The sequence below is a fragment of the Parasteatoda tepidariorum genome, chromosome 7 (genome assembly GCF_982258835.1).
Source record: "Parasteatoda tepidariorum strain Cologne lab strain chromosome 7, Ptep-v5.0, whole genome shotgun sequence".
NCBI classification, from domain to species: Eukaryota; Metazoa; Arthropoda; class Arachnida; order Araneae; family Theridiidae; genus Parasteatoda; species Parasteatoda tepidariorum.
In genome coordinates this window covers 25,377,507-25,392,918 of record NC_141761.1, presented here as the reverse complement: position 1 = coordinate 25,392,918, position 15,412 = coordinate 25,377,507, and the positions used below count along the sequence as shown (strand labels likewise).

Below are 15,412 nucleotides of genomic sequence, written 5' to 3'. Positions count from 1 at the left end.
ACGGACCACAAATTATCACTTATCGGAAAAAGCCACCAGTCGCCACTCAGTGGACTGGCATGCAAAATCATCACCAAAGCAGTCAGCATAAGTGCATTAATTAGGCTGCTGCTGCAGAGGCTCATATCCAGCAACGTTCGATGAACCTTCGTCGAGGAAACACAGCTGGTAACCCCTTCGTTCATCTGGGCATAGGCGTAGCGTCAAGGCAGCACGTGGCATTTCAATTATGTTTAATACCTTCAGAATTTTTTAGATAATTTATCAATAATTAAACTAATTATTTCTATGTTTATCACTTTCGTGCAAGTGGTAACTTAAAACATTTAAAAGATTTTTTTTTAAAAATTATTTCGACTATTACTTAAGGATTTCAACATTAGTTTATAATTGAATAAACTTTTATCTAATGTAACTTTCACATTAGATAAAAGTTTATTCAAGATCATTTTTTTTCTTCTTAGTAGTAAACTTTTGATCTAATGATCGGACCTTCACGTTCCAGAACTCAATCTTAATAATTCGAACGAGCTACCTCAAATGTGCTAATTAATTAGTGCAAACGATATTTTAAGTTCCGAAATCAGACACAAAAACGCACTTTTTCTGAATAAACATAACTTTTTAATTATGGATTTGGATCTCCGACTCCCAAAATATAGGGGATGGTCTCAATCTGGGAAATATGGTCCCTATTGTTTAGCCAGAAGAGCGATCCAAAGTTAGAACCCCTTAATGTTAACTTTACTTTGGCGTATTTTGCCACATCTTGATAACATTTTAAGCGAATTGAAAATGTTTTGCACACAACGATGAAATTCGTTTGTCAAAAGATAATTCCCTAAAAAAACTAATTTTTAGTAAATACTTAAAATTTTTTTTTTAAATAGTCGCAAAAAAATATTGAATTATAAGGTAAACATTTTTTTACATAGCAAAATACAAAATTTGTGCGAAATTGGTCGAAAAGTTCCTGAGAAATCAAATTTTTAAAATATCTTATATTTAATCAGATTTGATTAGGTTAATTTGATTTTCCAGGAACTTTTCGACCAATTTTGTATTTTCCCATGTAAAATTACGTTCTTCAAAATAACGTAAAAAAAGTATGAGAGCCCTATTCCCAGATTTCGTGTGCCCCAATCATTTAGTTAAAATCCAACTACGACCAAAAAAAAAAGAAAAGAAAAAAAAAGAAGAAAAAAAAGAAAAAAACGGTATGTTTATTTAGAGAAAGTGCATATTTGTGTTTGATTGTGCCCTAGGACGTGAAGATCCAATCTTTAGATCAAAAGTTATTCAGGGTGGTCCGTTTATTTTACCATAGCTTTTTTTTAATTTTAAGAAAATAAATCCTAAAATTCAGACTTTCCATGGTTTCACATCATGCTCTGAATACACTACAAAATCCGTCAAGTCTCAAGGAAGTTTTTAATTGCTGCCAAGGTACTAGATAATAACGCCTATGTTGAATACAGAAAATTACTTCTAAGCTTAGAGTAATTTAAATAATTTTCTCTGCTTATGTTTATTTCATAGTTTTAATATATATTTATATATTCTAGAGAAAATAAATGAAAAAATATTACAAAATTCTAAAAAAAATAATAAATGAAAAACATACACTGTTGTTGTTGTAGTTCATTTACGTCGCACTAGAGCTGCACAATGGGCTATTGGCGACGGTCTGGAAAACATCCCTGAGGATGATCCGAAGACGTGCCATCACAATTTTGATCCTCTGCAGAGGGCAGGGCTCGAAAAACAGCCCGTCCGCCCGTCCTCGACGGTCAAAAATTCTCCGCGGACAACGAATTTCTTGAATCCGACGTCCGCGCGGACGGCCATTTTCCCGTTAATGTTCGTGATACATTTTCAATTTTTCTTATCTTACAAGAGTCTTGTAAGTTACAAGGCAGCAAAATGACCCACAATACAGCAACATACTGCGCATATATTGATGTTTTCTCTGTCTGGGAGTACTGCAGCGGTTGAAAGGGGCTTTGCAGCAATAAACTTACAAAAAAACACAATACGTACTGGTCTTAAACAAGAAGCTTTAAAAGCAATTATGAACATCTACCTAAATGGAAAACCCCTTTCAGATTTCTGTTCAGAAACCTCTGTAAATCATTGGCTTGATTGTGGAACTGGCAAACGTCATATTTGATTCATTTAAAAAACGCAGTACCATCGGATAACTTGACATTCCGGATAACTTCACCCTTGTCATTTAAATTATTTCATAAAAGAAATACTAGGTTACTATCAGTAACCTAGTATTTCTTTTATTACTGTATAATGTAATCCTAGTAACGACTAATTCATTGTGCAATTTATATAAATGTTTGTAATAAATAGGAGAAAATTATATTTTTATTTATTTAAAAGCGACGGGTTAGTTTCAACGGAGGACGGGTGCATTGTTGGACAAGCCGTCCTCGGGGACGGGTAAAATTTCTGAGTTTTTTCGAGCCCTGGCAGAGGGGATGGCACCCCCGCTTCGAACACACACTGCAACGTGTATGTTTCAGAGGGGAACAGTCTGACATGGAGTAAAAAACGTTTTTCCTCCAATCAGCAGCGCGGGTTGAACAAAATACTTGTTTCCTCAACAGAATGCAGCAAACTGTGCATTCATATTATTTTATTTACTATTTTTTCAAATCATCGGTAAATTTTGGGACATGACATGTTTCATTCTTTATTATTATTTTGCATAACAGAAAAAGAAAACTTCTTGATATAAATTATCTATGTTTTAATTATTCAAAGATATGTGGAGTTCCTGATGAGCGATTAGGAGAAGAATTATGTTGTTGGATTCATGTTAAACCTGGAATGACCTTGACCGAAGAAGATGTCAGAAAATTCTGTCAAGGAAAGGTATAACAACACATTTTCGATGCGTGTCTTGTAATGTAAAGATAACAAATACTACATATAAATTGATATGTTTAGTTTATAAATTAGCATCATGCCACCCTTATTTCACGAAGTTGGAGTCTTATACCCCTACATCTTAGCGCGATTCCAATTAAAACGCGCAAAATTCAAATGTTACAATAAATAAAATGATCTAAAATAGAGACCAAACCTACATTAGATAATTCGAATATTTGAATTAAAAAAGGTAACATTGTTATTATGAACACTAGTGCTACGTACGGTTTGAATTTCAATATGGCTATTCAATAAATGTCCCTTTTGCAAATAAGTGTAAAGATATTTAGTTTTATAATTCACGTGCAATTCGGTCCCAAATAACGGTTAACACTTTTGCTTTGATAAAAAACAAAAAACATTTGTACAAAGCAGCAACTAATTCTAAATCATTATCAGAGTTTATTGATTTTATAAGTAGTTTTCAGTGATTTCTGTCTGTTCGCAATTTTTTTTCTCGATTCTATCTGCCCTACCATTATATATTTTTCTTGCACGCAGATAACCTGCTTCCATTAGAAAAAACGGATACCCATATGGCCTTATTAAACTACAGTAAGGAACCGATTATCCGGAACGATCGGGACCATCGCTATTCCGGATAACTGATTTTTCCGGTTTTCTGGATAGCTACAAAAAGCCGTTTTTTTTTATTGTTAAACCCAACTAAAAAAATAATATTTGGAAATAATCTTAAAAAGAAGAAAAAACGATGAAGTAATACACTAATGATTATTTCCAAAATAATGGTAAGGTAAACATCTTTCAAAAAAGAAAGAAAAATCCTAAAATCTTATGAGGAAAAAACATTATTTTTTTAAAGAAATGGCGGGAAAATTTACCGAATTTCGTTCCGGTTTTTTGGTTTTCTGATTTCCGGATAACGGGTTCTGTACTGTATAATAATAATGAAAAGACAGGAAGAATGACTAAAATTCCAATTTTCAGATTTCTTATATCAAAGCAGCCAACTTCAATAACCAACAAAGCGTTTATTTTTTACTCATATAAAATGATGAATAAATGTCGAAAAAAAAAACACTTCGTCAAAATGTTTCATGAATAAAATTCACACTTAAAGTTTCTGAAACACAACGCATTTGGCAGTTTTATTAACTTAAATGTTTTTATTAAAAAACGTGGTTTGAAACTTCTTCCAGCTTTGAATATAGTCAGATGTTTGTTTCAATTTTCATAAAAAAAAATGCATATTTTTTTTTAAATATCTATTTTAAATAAATACCAAATTTGAAACAATATCACAATACTTAGCAATAATCATAGTTATGAAAAAATTGCTTGGTCTCAAACTTCTTTCAAACACTGTACACAATAACTAAGAAAACAATATGCTAAGTACAAATAAAAAGTTTAAAAAGGTAAGCATCCATTCCTGAACTATCAGTAAATATCATCATCAGGACAGAGACAAATAATGAAGAACTAGGAAAAAATATAATTTTTTTTTTTACCTTTTTATTCCGAGCCTTGCAATGGTTTAAATTGTTCTGAAACAAATGCCTGTCTTTTAAACTTTCACTTTTCATTCAAAAAATATTAACAATCTGCAACAAAAAACGTCATGCCCATAGGAGAAGCCAATTCAAGAGATATTAAGGAAAGTTAAAACTGTAACAATGGAATTTTGGGTTTTCAATATCACACTGCGGAAAAGTTGTGATTGTTTACAAACCACTCTAAGAAAATCTACCCATTTTAACACTACATTAAACCAGGGCTAAAGATAATAGAAGATCTAGTTCTCTCCTTTGGGGAAACTCTCGCAGCGCCAAATCTCTGATTTTCGCCTGTGACGTCACGGTGGAACAAAGCTTGAGCTTTTACTTCAAGAACGAAGAATCGGTCTAACTAGCATTAACTAATATTGGAGCATTCCTTTTTGTGACATATTTCAGGACATTCTTTGTTTCCTGTAATGATTTTTCACAGTTTTGTGAAGTAAATTACAATTGAATTTATTTATGAAATGCCAGTTTGTGCGATTGCAACTTACAAAAATTCTGACGGAAACACAAAAGGAAAAAATATAATTTCCCACGTGTTCCCTAAAGTAAATGAACAACTATGTAAAGAATTGCTTCAACATTGCAAACGAAACGACCCGGTTAATATTAAATATGAACGAATATGCAGTAAGCATTTCTTAAAACAAGATTATGATGATATGAGAAATCGTTTGCTTGGATTGCCGATTAGAATGATTTTAAAATTGCTCTAACTCTACCTAGTGCAGTGTTTCCCAAAGTGTGGTACGCGTACCTCCAGGGGTACGGGAACAGTTTAGAGGGGGTACGCTTTCTTATGTGAAATATCAAACAATAAACGAAAATTTCAGAAAATTTTATTTAAAAACAATGCTAGCCATGAAATTTACGATTACGTATTTTTCTATTGGCTATTTTTTGCAGAGTTAACAGTTAATAATTAGTGGTGCCAACAGCCAGTTGTGATTTTTAACTTTTATGCAATTTTTTTATAGTGAAAAATACATTTATTTTTTTATTAGTGGTGCACAGAGTTTCGAAAAATTTAGAAAGGGTACACAAAAGTCAAAAGTTTGGGAAACACTGATCTAGTGCTTTCTTATCTAAGGGAGGACTAATTGTTCTGCCAGTAGCATGGATGGAAATGTATCAGGAATTTAAGAACATTTTTCAAAGTGTGCATGGGACAGAAAATCAAAAAGTGTCATCAAAGAATTTATAAGGGAATTAGAGGGACGATATCGGTCCTCTAATTCCCTTATAAATTCTTTGATATCGATATCGGAAGCAGTGAATAAAACAGCAATACGCTTATTTTGCATTTCAGAACTTTTATAAGAATTAGCCATCTAAATTGAAACCAAACAGCTACTTCGAAAAAAAAAGGAGACGAAAAAATTAAAAAATGAGTAAGTCAAAGGTAATAAAAACTTAAATGAAAAGTATAGATAATTAATAGTTAAAATTCTCCTAGTTTCATAACGCAGTTTTTAATATAGTTATTCTAAATATTTATTATTTTTTTAATTATAATATAATTATTTCTTAAATATAATATTCTTTTAAATTTAAATATCTATAAGCAATTGCAAAATTTCTAATATTTTTATTAACCTAAATTATTATTTTGCTAGAATAATTAGCGTTTAAGGTTGTTGTTTCCTAATGATTAAGTATAAACAAATTGCCATTAACAGCATATTTTAAAATCAAGATTCTAAATTTAACCTAACTTTACAAATTATTGTTATCGAACAATATGTAGCTAAAAAAGTGTCGATATAAGCATTAAATTTTTTTCTTAATAATAAAAGTTAAAACTGAAAATTTTAAAATAAAGTATTTATAGCGTCATTTACGACAATAAGTAAAATAATTTTATTAGTTTAAAATGGTATTTAATATTTTGGCCCAGAATTTTTTTTAAAACTATGTTTTTGAAAGGAAATAATATGTTAATTGCATAAAATTTGAAAGCTAATATCAAGAAAAAGTCGAACTTATTTTTACAGAGAGAATGATATAAAGTTTTCATAATATCTTTCCTTGCGATCTCCGAGATTTGTGTGCAGCTTGACGTCATGAGGAGGGAAATCGTAGCTTCAGCTCTAAGAGCGGAATGAACTGGCCCTTCTATATTCTTTTTAGCCCTGACATTAAACACCACTCTACAAGGATTACCATTCTTACTTTGAATAAAAATGAAGATAGCAAAATAAAAATAATTTAGGGGTTCTTCCTTTTAAAGAATTTTGTTTACAACAGAATACTCAAATACAGTACTCCATTTAATTTCCCCCTACCAATGAGATTGAGAGCACAGCTCATGCTTTCAGTATATATTTTGCAAGATTATGAGTTATGATATGTTTTTTTTTTCTTTTATAATAATCAGAAACACTCTAATAAGAAAATTTTGCACTTCTCATTACATACTGGAAGAAACTGGTTTGCCATGAAGGAAAACACTTAAATTACATGATAAAATATTTCTGGTCATACTGTTAATTTTTACTATAATTGTATTCTAATTAGCCTTTCTTTTTTCTTTCCAGATAAGCTACTACAAAATTCCTCGTTACATTTTGTTTGTTGATGAATTTCCAAAAACAAAAACCGGAAAAGCCCAGAAACATGAAATGGCTAAAATATCAATAGAAAAATTAGGTTTGTGATGTAAATTGCCTGTATTGGAATGAATAGGTTTTATATATAAGGTTTGTGCATATTTTTTATATGTAAGATATCCAAGAAAGATATCATACTTTCTGATCTAAAAGCAGATTTTTTAAATCAATTAAAATTTTGAAAGTTGACTACTTATACACCAGTAACACAATTGGACGAAGATAATTTTTTTCCTTCTAAAATCTGATAATAAAAAAAGAGCATAATCTATTTCACATAAATACAAAAAAAAATTATTATTACACTCCAGTGATAGTTAAATTTTTAAAACCAAATGAAAGCATGAAGTATTTATCAGTATTAGAAACTAGGAAAGCAAAAATTAACTCACATTCAGAGTATTTAAAATTATTTTATGCATAAATTAAATGTATACTAGAATTGGGACAAAAAAAATCTTTGAGCAATTTTTTAAAATTATTAAAAAATATTTCCGCTTGCCTATATCTTACATCTTTAGAAAACAGAACTTAGTTAGAAATTTGTTTTTAGCTAATGTGAGAACAAATACATACAAAATCTAAAACTTATTTTAAAATAGAGGGTTGACTTACGCACCGGAAAATACGGTATATACTATTTCCGTAGATGTGAAGACAAATGCATGACAAGATACAGCTTAAGTGATTCTGCAGATCTTAATTTTAACTTCCTTAGGTAATGGGCTGTGTTTCCAGAATTCATTTCAACTTTAAAATATAAACCTACTTAGATAAAGGGTTCTGTCCTTAAAATATGTTTATGGGGTCTCTTGAAGAGGATCACCAAAATCTTTCTGAAAACAAATATTAAACCATTATTTGTATTTCAATCTTCTTGTTAAACACCCAGTGAAATTACAAAATGTGTACTTGTTGAAGATATGCATCCATTTCTCTACTTTCTTCTGCCTCCCAGATTTGAATTTTGAAATTCCAGATAGGTCCTCCCAACTTTTCAGCGTTCATTATGCATTAGATACACAAACTATTTATAGATGTACTTTCTTTTTTTTTCTTTTCTTTTTGGAATTTACCGATATTTGGGAATTTTAAAAACAAAAGTTTTGTTTGCTTCATCTTTCTTTTTATAATAATGATCATTTCAAAATATATCCTTAGTTAAAAATTACAAATTTAACTCATATTTTTGTGCAAATGACAGTAAAAAAATTAAAATTTCAACTAAAACATATTTAAATTCATTTTTAACATAAAAAGAGAGCAAAGTATTTAAGTTCGATTTTTTCTAAGTGCACAAATGACTTTGGTTAAATATAATTCAAGATAAACAGCTTTCAAATTTAATCAGGATGTCTGTGGCTTTGTATATGTATCCATTCAAATAGGATCTAATGGGGAGTGGTTTATGATTTGCTTATTTTTGCTGACAAGGGGGAGGAGGGGTATGAGCAATGGTTATATTAAAACTCCTTATTTTCAATTCGTAAAAAACAGTATTAAATTATTTCACAAGAGTTTCAGACGTCAACAGTTTTGTTCACAAAATATTCACATTTGTACACAAAATGCATTGATTATGTTAAAAACGAATCCTACTAGCGAAACATAGTTAGTTTTACTGCCTACAGATGGCAGTACGGGTTCCATAAATTTCTTTTCATAATGAAGGGGGAAATTAGTTTTTGACCTTGTTCTTTTTTTGCGTATTTTGGAGCGTTTTTCAGGGTAAAGTAAAATGGCTGAAAAGCGAAAGTTAGATAATTATGATACAGAAAACGTATCGAGTTTTTAGTCTGATGAAGACTTAGTTCAGAGTATTTAGATAATTACTGCATTTAAATGATTCATAAAGTTTTACATTAGTTGTATTTATTTAGTCCTTTCAATTTAATATTTGTCTTATATTTATAATTAACTATTATTTATATAATTGATTATAATCATTTATAACTTACTATTAATAATTATCATTTATTAATTATTTTGAAGTACGTAAAAACCATTATTTTTGTACTACAAATACTTCAAGAAAATTTTAAAACATGTGAGGCGAGCTATCTACAGCATCACCAGAAAAGGGCGACATTTTCGGAAGAACGGCAGGGGGGGGGGGGAAACAGCTCCCACTTTCGACTACTGTTTGCTCGTAATACTGCGCGAATTAATGAAACGAAAACTGGTCATTTCCCTAACCGTCAAAGGGTTAAGAATATTCTACTACAAATTTTATAAAATGGTAACTTTATTTAATTCAAAGTTACAACTTTTTAATTAAATTTAATCCTAAAATTAAATTACTACAGTCAGAGTTAAAATAAAAACCAAGAGGGGGGAAGGTGTTACAGCTTTACGTAAGCTTGGATGGAAGTTTCTGATTTGCTTATTTTTGCTAACAAGAGGGGAGGGGAAAGTCCAAAAATATGCTCATATGATACTTCAACCATCTTTCACTTCATTGACCTCTTCTATAATATAATTTGAGATCAGAAACTTTTGTATGCTGGATTTCACTAATGTATCGTATCTTATTAAAATTTACTTTATTCCCAAATTATACTACTTTTGAATAAGAGAAAAAAAACTAGTTTAATTAAAAAAACTAGCATGGTTTGATTTTTTCCCACGTTTTTAAACACTCTTAATGTAGGTAAAAGTGAACATAGATTAAAAGTACAACATTACAATTATCAAGTATTAATCATTTTATTTTTTCAATTGATCTGGGAATGAGAAATCAAGTAGTACAGAGTATCAAAAATAAGTCAAGTTATAAGATCACCAAATATTCATTGTAAGAAGTTGTATGCCAAAGCAGCTATAGGAGATCCAGTAGGTACACCTGGAAAAGGTCCTGAAGATCCAGCAATATCTATATGAGAGTACTTTAATGGCTGGCTTGAATTAATATCATGCTAGAAAGGAAAGGGGGAAAAAAATATAGATTTTTTTTAGTACTACAAGCACTGCAAAACTATAAATAAACATTATCAAAATTAGAGAGACCTATCTCAAAACAAAACGTGACTCCTTGAGATTTCCTGAGTAAAATTCTAAAAATTTAATAAAAATTTGTGATGCAATTAAGCATTATTTTAATTGCATTAAGAATATGTAGAACAAGTGCTTAGAAGTAACATTCTTAATTTTTTCCATTTCATTTTCATTTTAATTTTAATTTTTTAATATTCTGTACCCAAAAGTTATTAATCAAAATAAGGAAATAAACAAATAAAATGTTAATTTCTGTTTAATATATTTATTATCAATTTAAGTTAAAGAAAAATTGATTTCCAAAAAAGATTTTTTATTTTAATGTTTTAAGAAATATAATTTAAATTTAATAAAAAATACTTGTTAAGCAAAAAGTGAAAATAGCACCATTTTTATTCGATTTAAAAAAGAAAAAGTTCAAATAGCACTGATGACAAAAAAAAGTAGCAATGGATAAGTTTTTATAAGATAAGGCTAGTTACCCATAACAGTTTTAATAAAGCGAAATAATGTATTTAAACACATTTGTATTTATTATAAATCACTAATACTCCAGGAATTTCATTGAGAATTCCTGGCTTTCCAGTTTAAAAAAGTTACATTTATACAGCTTTAGCATATTAAGTGCATACACAAAAAACTAAGGTTCACTTATTGATTATTCCAGCAAGTTATTGTATTTTGCACAAAACTGGGGATTTTATGTTTCCCACCTTGCAATCACTGGACATTATTTAATTTATTTTTTTAAAATCAGAATTTAACGTTTCTTGTTGAAGACTTTTGCCACTTTGCAATCACTGTACATTATTTTGTTCAGAATTCAATCTGTTTATGAAAAAAATTAGGCATCAAAATAAGTTTCTTCATTAAACATTTTCTTTCCTTTTAATGATACCATTTAATAAAGATAGTTTGTATTTAAATAACTTATACTTTGTCATAATAAAATCATTTTTTAATTCATTCAATGCACATAAGTATAATTGGATAGAATTTTATAATTTTTAACCAATTAATCATTAGTCATTTTTATTTAAATAGAAGTTAAAACTAAGCTTACATTTACTTATTTGACATCCAGCCATTAGCCAATCCAATTTCATCATTATAAATAAAAAATTTTTAATGTTTTTTAAAAAGCAGCATTTTTTTTTCTTTTCAAATCATTTAATACTTTATTCCTTAAGTTTATTATGTTAGTTTTCCAAACATATTTTCCTAATATTTTAAAAATTTTCAATACATTTCAATGAAATGTTCTTTTTTCTCAAATATTATCTTTATTTTCAATTTTATAGATTTTTAACTGTTTTTATTTTTGAAAAAATGAAAACAAAATTTAAAATAATTTTACAACGTTCTGATGCCTGAAAAGTAGCATTTCTTAATATTGAATAATAGTACTAGTGTTTTTATTATTTTCTCTTAATTTTCTTTCAATACATGCAAGTTAAATATTTTAATAGAAATTCTGTATTATTTTTAAAATTAACAAATCTTAAGTCAATTTCATTTTCATTTACTGCATATAGAATTATGTCATAAGTCAATATAACTTTATTATTTTAAATAAAAAACAGACAATTGATGTTTCAAAAGCTGTTATTGATGTTAAACAAAGCATCTTTTTATAATGAACACTTTTGTTTGTTATAGATTTATTTCTTATAAATTTATTTTCAATTTCTAAATTTTGTGGTTTTGATTCAAAGAAAGAATAGTTCAACTTATATTATATTGTGACTCATCACAATATTTAACAGACGATATATTAAGATATAAAATTTCTTACACCGCCCAGTCCTAATCAAGAGTATGTAAAAATTTGTTGTGAAATGTTTGAGAAAATGTGAAGATTAATTTTATGAAACTAAAATTGTGATTTTTAAACCTGGGTTCTATGTATGCAAATTGCATAAAAATTAGGTTCTGCTTTTGTGAAAAATAAATAAGTAGTACTACATAAATAGATTTTTCAATGTTTACAATTAGTGGTCGAAAATGTAGGTTTTAAGTATAAAATAATTTGTGAATTGTCTGTTCCTTGAAAACTCTGCATGCGCAGTTAAAATAAGAGGCAACTTACTTTGTCAAGACCAGATGCCTTTATCATAAAGGCAGCAGGGAATTGATGACCTCTTGGAGTTCGAGAAGATGCAGCATTATTGCACTGCAAAAGATCTTCATACTCTGATGGCCCTTTACATAAGTCATAATCCTGAAAAGATTGCATTTTAAAATAATTTGTTTCAACTTTTAACAAAGATTATCTCTTAAGAACTCTGTTATTTGAGAACATTTTTGCCCAGGCCTTGATCATTAAATAACTTGGAACAATTACTAAGTAATTTCTAAATTTTACCCTTTCTTAATAGTCTCAACAAAAAGTGTTAGTAACTTTTATTTTGAACAGATATCAAAATTTGTTTTAATTGATCTATTGATTTGATTATATTTGATCTATTTTAATTTAAACAAAAAATAAAGAGTATCAATAACTATATAAAATTTAAAATAAATAAAGTGTTATCATAACATAAAATAATTTATAGCAATTACTGAGTAACTTCATTTCTGCTCAATAAATGAAACTGCACTTTTATCTTTAATAATTACAAGAAAGATTATAAAAACAAAATTGAGTTAAATAACAATATGAAAATAGTAAAAAAAAAAGTGAACAAAAATTTTAACAAAAGTGAGAAATAAGAAATCCTTCAGAAAATGAAAGTGACGTTTACATACATAACAGGGGTGCTAATAAAGTTAAAAAAATCATAGGTTCAAACGGCCAATAAATAAATGATATTTCTAGCTGGTACACATTTTAACTCGTTTGTTTACATATCTCTATTAGATTTTTTTTAAAGAAAAAATTAATAAAAAGAATTCACTTAAAAAAAATTACAATACAGAGAATGCATTATGTCATAATTAAGATGACAAAAGCTACTTTGCAACAAAAACACTGACTGAAACATGAAGCCAAAAATCAAAAAAGCATGTCATCTATTTAGATAAATTGCTCGCTCTGGGGACCATTAAAAGTACTTTTATTGGTTGTCTGATTCAAATTTCAGAGGTTTGAGATCAACAGATCTGTGATTATTTAAGCTCTGCATAAATTATCAGTAATATGATACTAACTAGACATTTTGGGAAAATGAATTGTTTATTGGGAATACAGATTGTGTAATTTTAAATAATTCCTTCACAAAGATTTTTGTAAACAATGATGTGTTCCATTTACATAGGAAGCACATCAGTGCATTTAAATAGAAATTGTCAAAGTTAAATTCAAACTATAATGCTTTAAAGTGCACCAGAGCAGTGTTTCCCAAAGTGTGGCACGCGTACCCCCAGGGGTACGGAACATCTTAGCGGGGTACGCGTTGTTATGCGAAAATATCTTGCAACAAACGAAAATTTCAAAACATTTTTATTTAAAAATAAAGCAAGCCATGAAAATTTACGATTACATATTTATCTATTGGCTATTTTTTGCAGAGTTAACAGTCACTAATTAGTAGTATCAACAGCCAGTTGTGATTTTTAACTTTTGTGCAGTTTTTTTACAGTAAGAAATACATTCATTTTTTTTATTAGTGGTACACAGCGTTACGAGATATTTAGAAAGGGTACACAAAAGTCATTTAGTTTGGGAAACACTGCATTAGAGTAATAATGGAGTGCATTAAAATAGTTAAGAAATCTCAGGTAAGGGTAATTTCTGTTAAATAATTTAAAGTTGATAACCATGAATTTTTTTTTTCCTTTCTCTTTTTTTTTTTTTTTTTTTTTTTGACCTTTTAAAAGTTAAATAATACAGAAAGAAAAAAAGTCAAAAATACAGTATGAAAATAGTACAAGCATTTTCATTTGTTTTCAAAATTAAAACATATGATTATTTTTTATTCTTAAAATCAAACGTAAAATTAATAATTTATATTTATTCAAAAGCAACGGAAAAAATAAATAGTAAAGAACAAACTTTAAAAAAAAAAAAACTTCGATTCTAGCCTGCCAAAACCAGAAGAAAAAAAATTTCTTTTAATCTCATCAGACAGAATATATACACAGTTGAAAATACATGTACATCTACAAATATACAAAATACAAGTATACTAATGTACAAAATACATCTTACCTCACGTCGAATAGTAGATATTTCAAACATGTCTCCAATCCTATGACCAGCTTTTTGAATGTTATGAGCAACATTTTCAGCCTCAGCAGGTCCATTATCAGCAATTATCTGCAACAAAAAGACATATACATAAAAAAATTAACAATTCTTAGTAGTAAATCAAAATTACTTTTCCATACATTAATAATGTTCTGGTGTGTACAGATCTAAATGATTATAAAAACCAACATTACAAACTCTATTAAAAAATGAAAATATGGCAATGGATAAATTAAAGGTAAATGTAAGATAGTATCTTTATATAAACAATTTGATAATATTTTTTTAAAATAAAGCAAATGTCTTTACACTCACAACTGTTTGGTTAGCTAGTAATAGATAGAAGAGATTATTATACACAGGGTGCAAGAAGAAAAAAAAAGCAATCAGCCTGAATAACTTTTGATCTAATGACCCGATTTTCATGTAATGATGATCAACAGCCAAATCTTTCACACAATAAGAAGAAAGATGGAGGATTAGAAAAGAAAAGACAGAAGAAAAAATGCACTTTATTCAAGTAACTTTACCAATTTAATTATTATATTTTAATTAAAATATAAACAATTTTATAATAAAAAAATATCACTTTATAAAAAATCATTAAAACAGATTTGACTAGAGCAATGATTGCTTTATTATTTACAATTTAAGAAACATATTGAAAAACACACCAGAAGCATTTCCTTATTATATTGTTCTATGAAACAAATTATTCTAGAATTCAAGCCACTAGAACCAGATTTAACTTTTATTTTTGCAGCCCCTGTTTTAAAATCATTATAGAAACAATTATCATTAAAGCTTATTCCCTCTTACAAGATTCTTTGCTTCATTTCTTTCTAATATGTTGTTGTTTCTAATGCTACTTGCCAATACTAACAAGCCTGCTTGTTGAAACCAAGCAAATTTAAGGCAGAGGGTGCGTTTCTTGTTTTTCAGTGGCGCCATCTATGGCCAAGAATTCGACTTCTGCCACACACACGTTACAACCCTCTTATAGAGCAGACCTATTCATACATCCATTCATTCATTCATCCCCAGATAGTAATTTTGACCTGAACCAAAGAACGATCAATCTCCAATTCAGTACTTCCATATGTATGATTTGTTATGAGAACACGGAGGACTTTGTGACCTGACAGATTTAACAT

At 28.7% G+C, this 15,412-nt stretch overlaps 3 protein-coding genes across 3 annotated transcripts in view; 1 reads left to right on the top strand and 2 right to left on the bottom strand.

Moving 5' to 3' along the window:
- Positions 1-4,689, bottom strand: part of LOC107437589 (uncharacterized) — a 236,234-nt gene extending 231,545 nt beyond the window's left edge. The window contains exon 1 of the mRNA XM_087167509.1: positions 4,416-4,689. The gene's annotated coding sequence lies outside the window, so the exon portion shown is untranslated. The remainder of the gene's footprint in view (positions 1-4,415) is intronic.
- The window catches only part of LOC107447477 (medium-chain acyl-CoA ligase ACSF2, mitochondrial), a 68,085-nt gene extending 60,921 nt beyond the window's left edge, over positions 1-7,164 (top strand). Inside the window, exons 15-16 of the mRNA XM_087167519.1 lie at positions 2,776-2,886; positions 7,004-7,164. Coding sequence (XP_087023645.1) covers positions 2,776-2,886; positions 7,004-7,123 — 231 coding nt within the window. The 3' untranslated portion in view covers positions 7,124-7,164. The remainder of the gene's footprint in view (positions 1-2,775; positions 2,887-7,003) is intronic.
- A 2,601-nt stretch (positions 7,165-9,765) lies between these two features.
- Positions 9,766-15,412, bottom strand: part of Dip-B (Dipeptidase B) — a 29,239-nt gene continuing 23,592 nt past the window's right edge. Inside the window, exons 13-15 of the mRNA XM_087167520.1 lie at positions 14,220-14,327; positions 12,159-12,290; positions 9,766-9,990 (exon numbers count right to left, since the gene is read on the bottom strand). Of these exons, the coding sequence (XP_087023646.1) occupies positions 9,865-9,990; positions 12,159-12,290; positions 14,220-14,327 (366 nt within the window). The 3' untranslated portion in view covers positions 9,766-9,864. The remainder of the gene's footprint in view (positions 9,991-12,158; positions 12,291-14,219; positions 14,328-15,412) is intronic.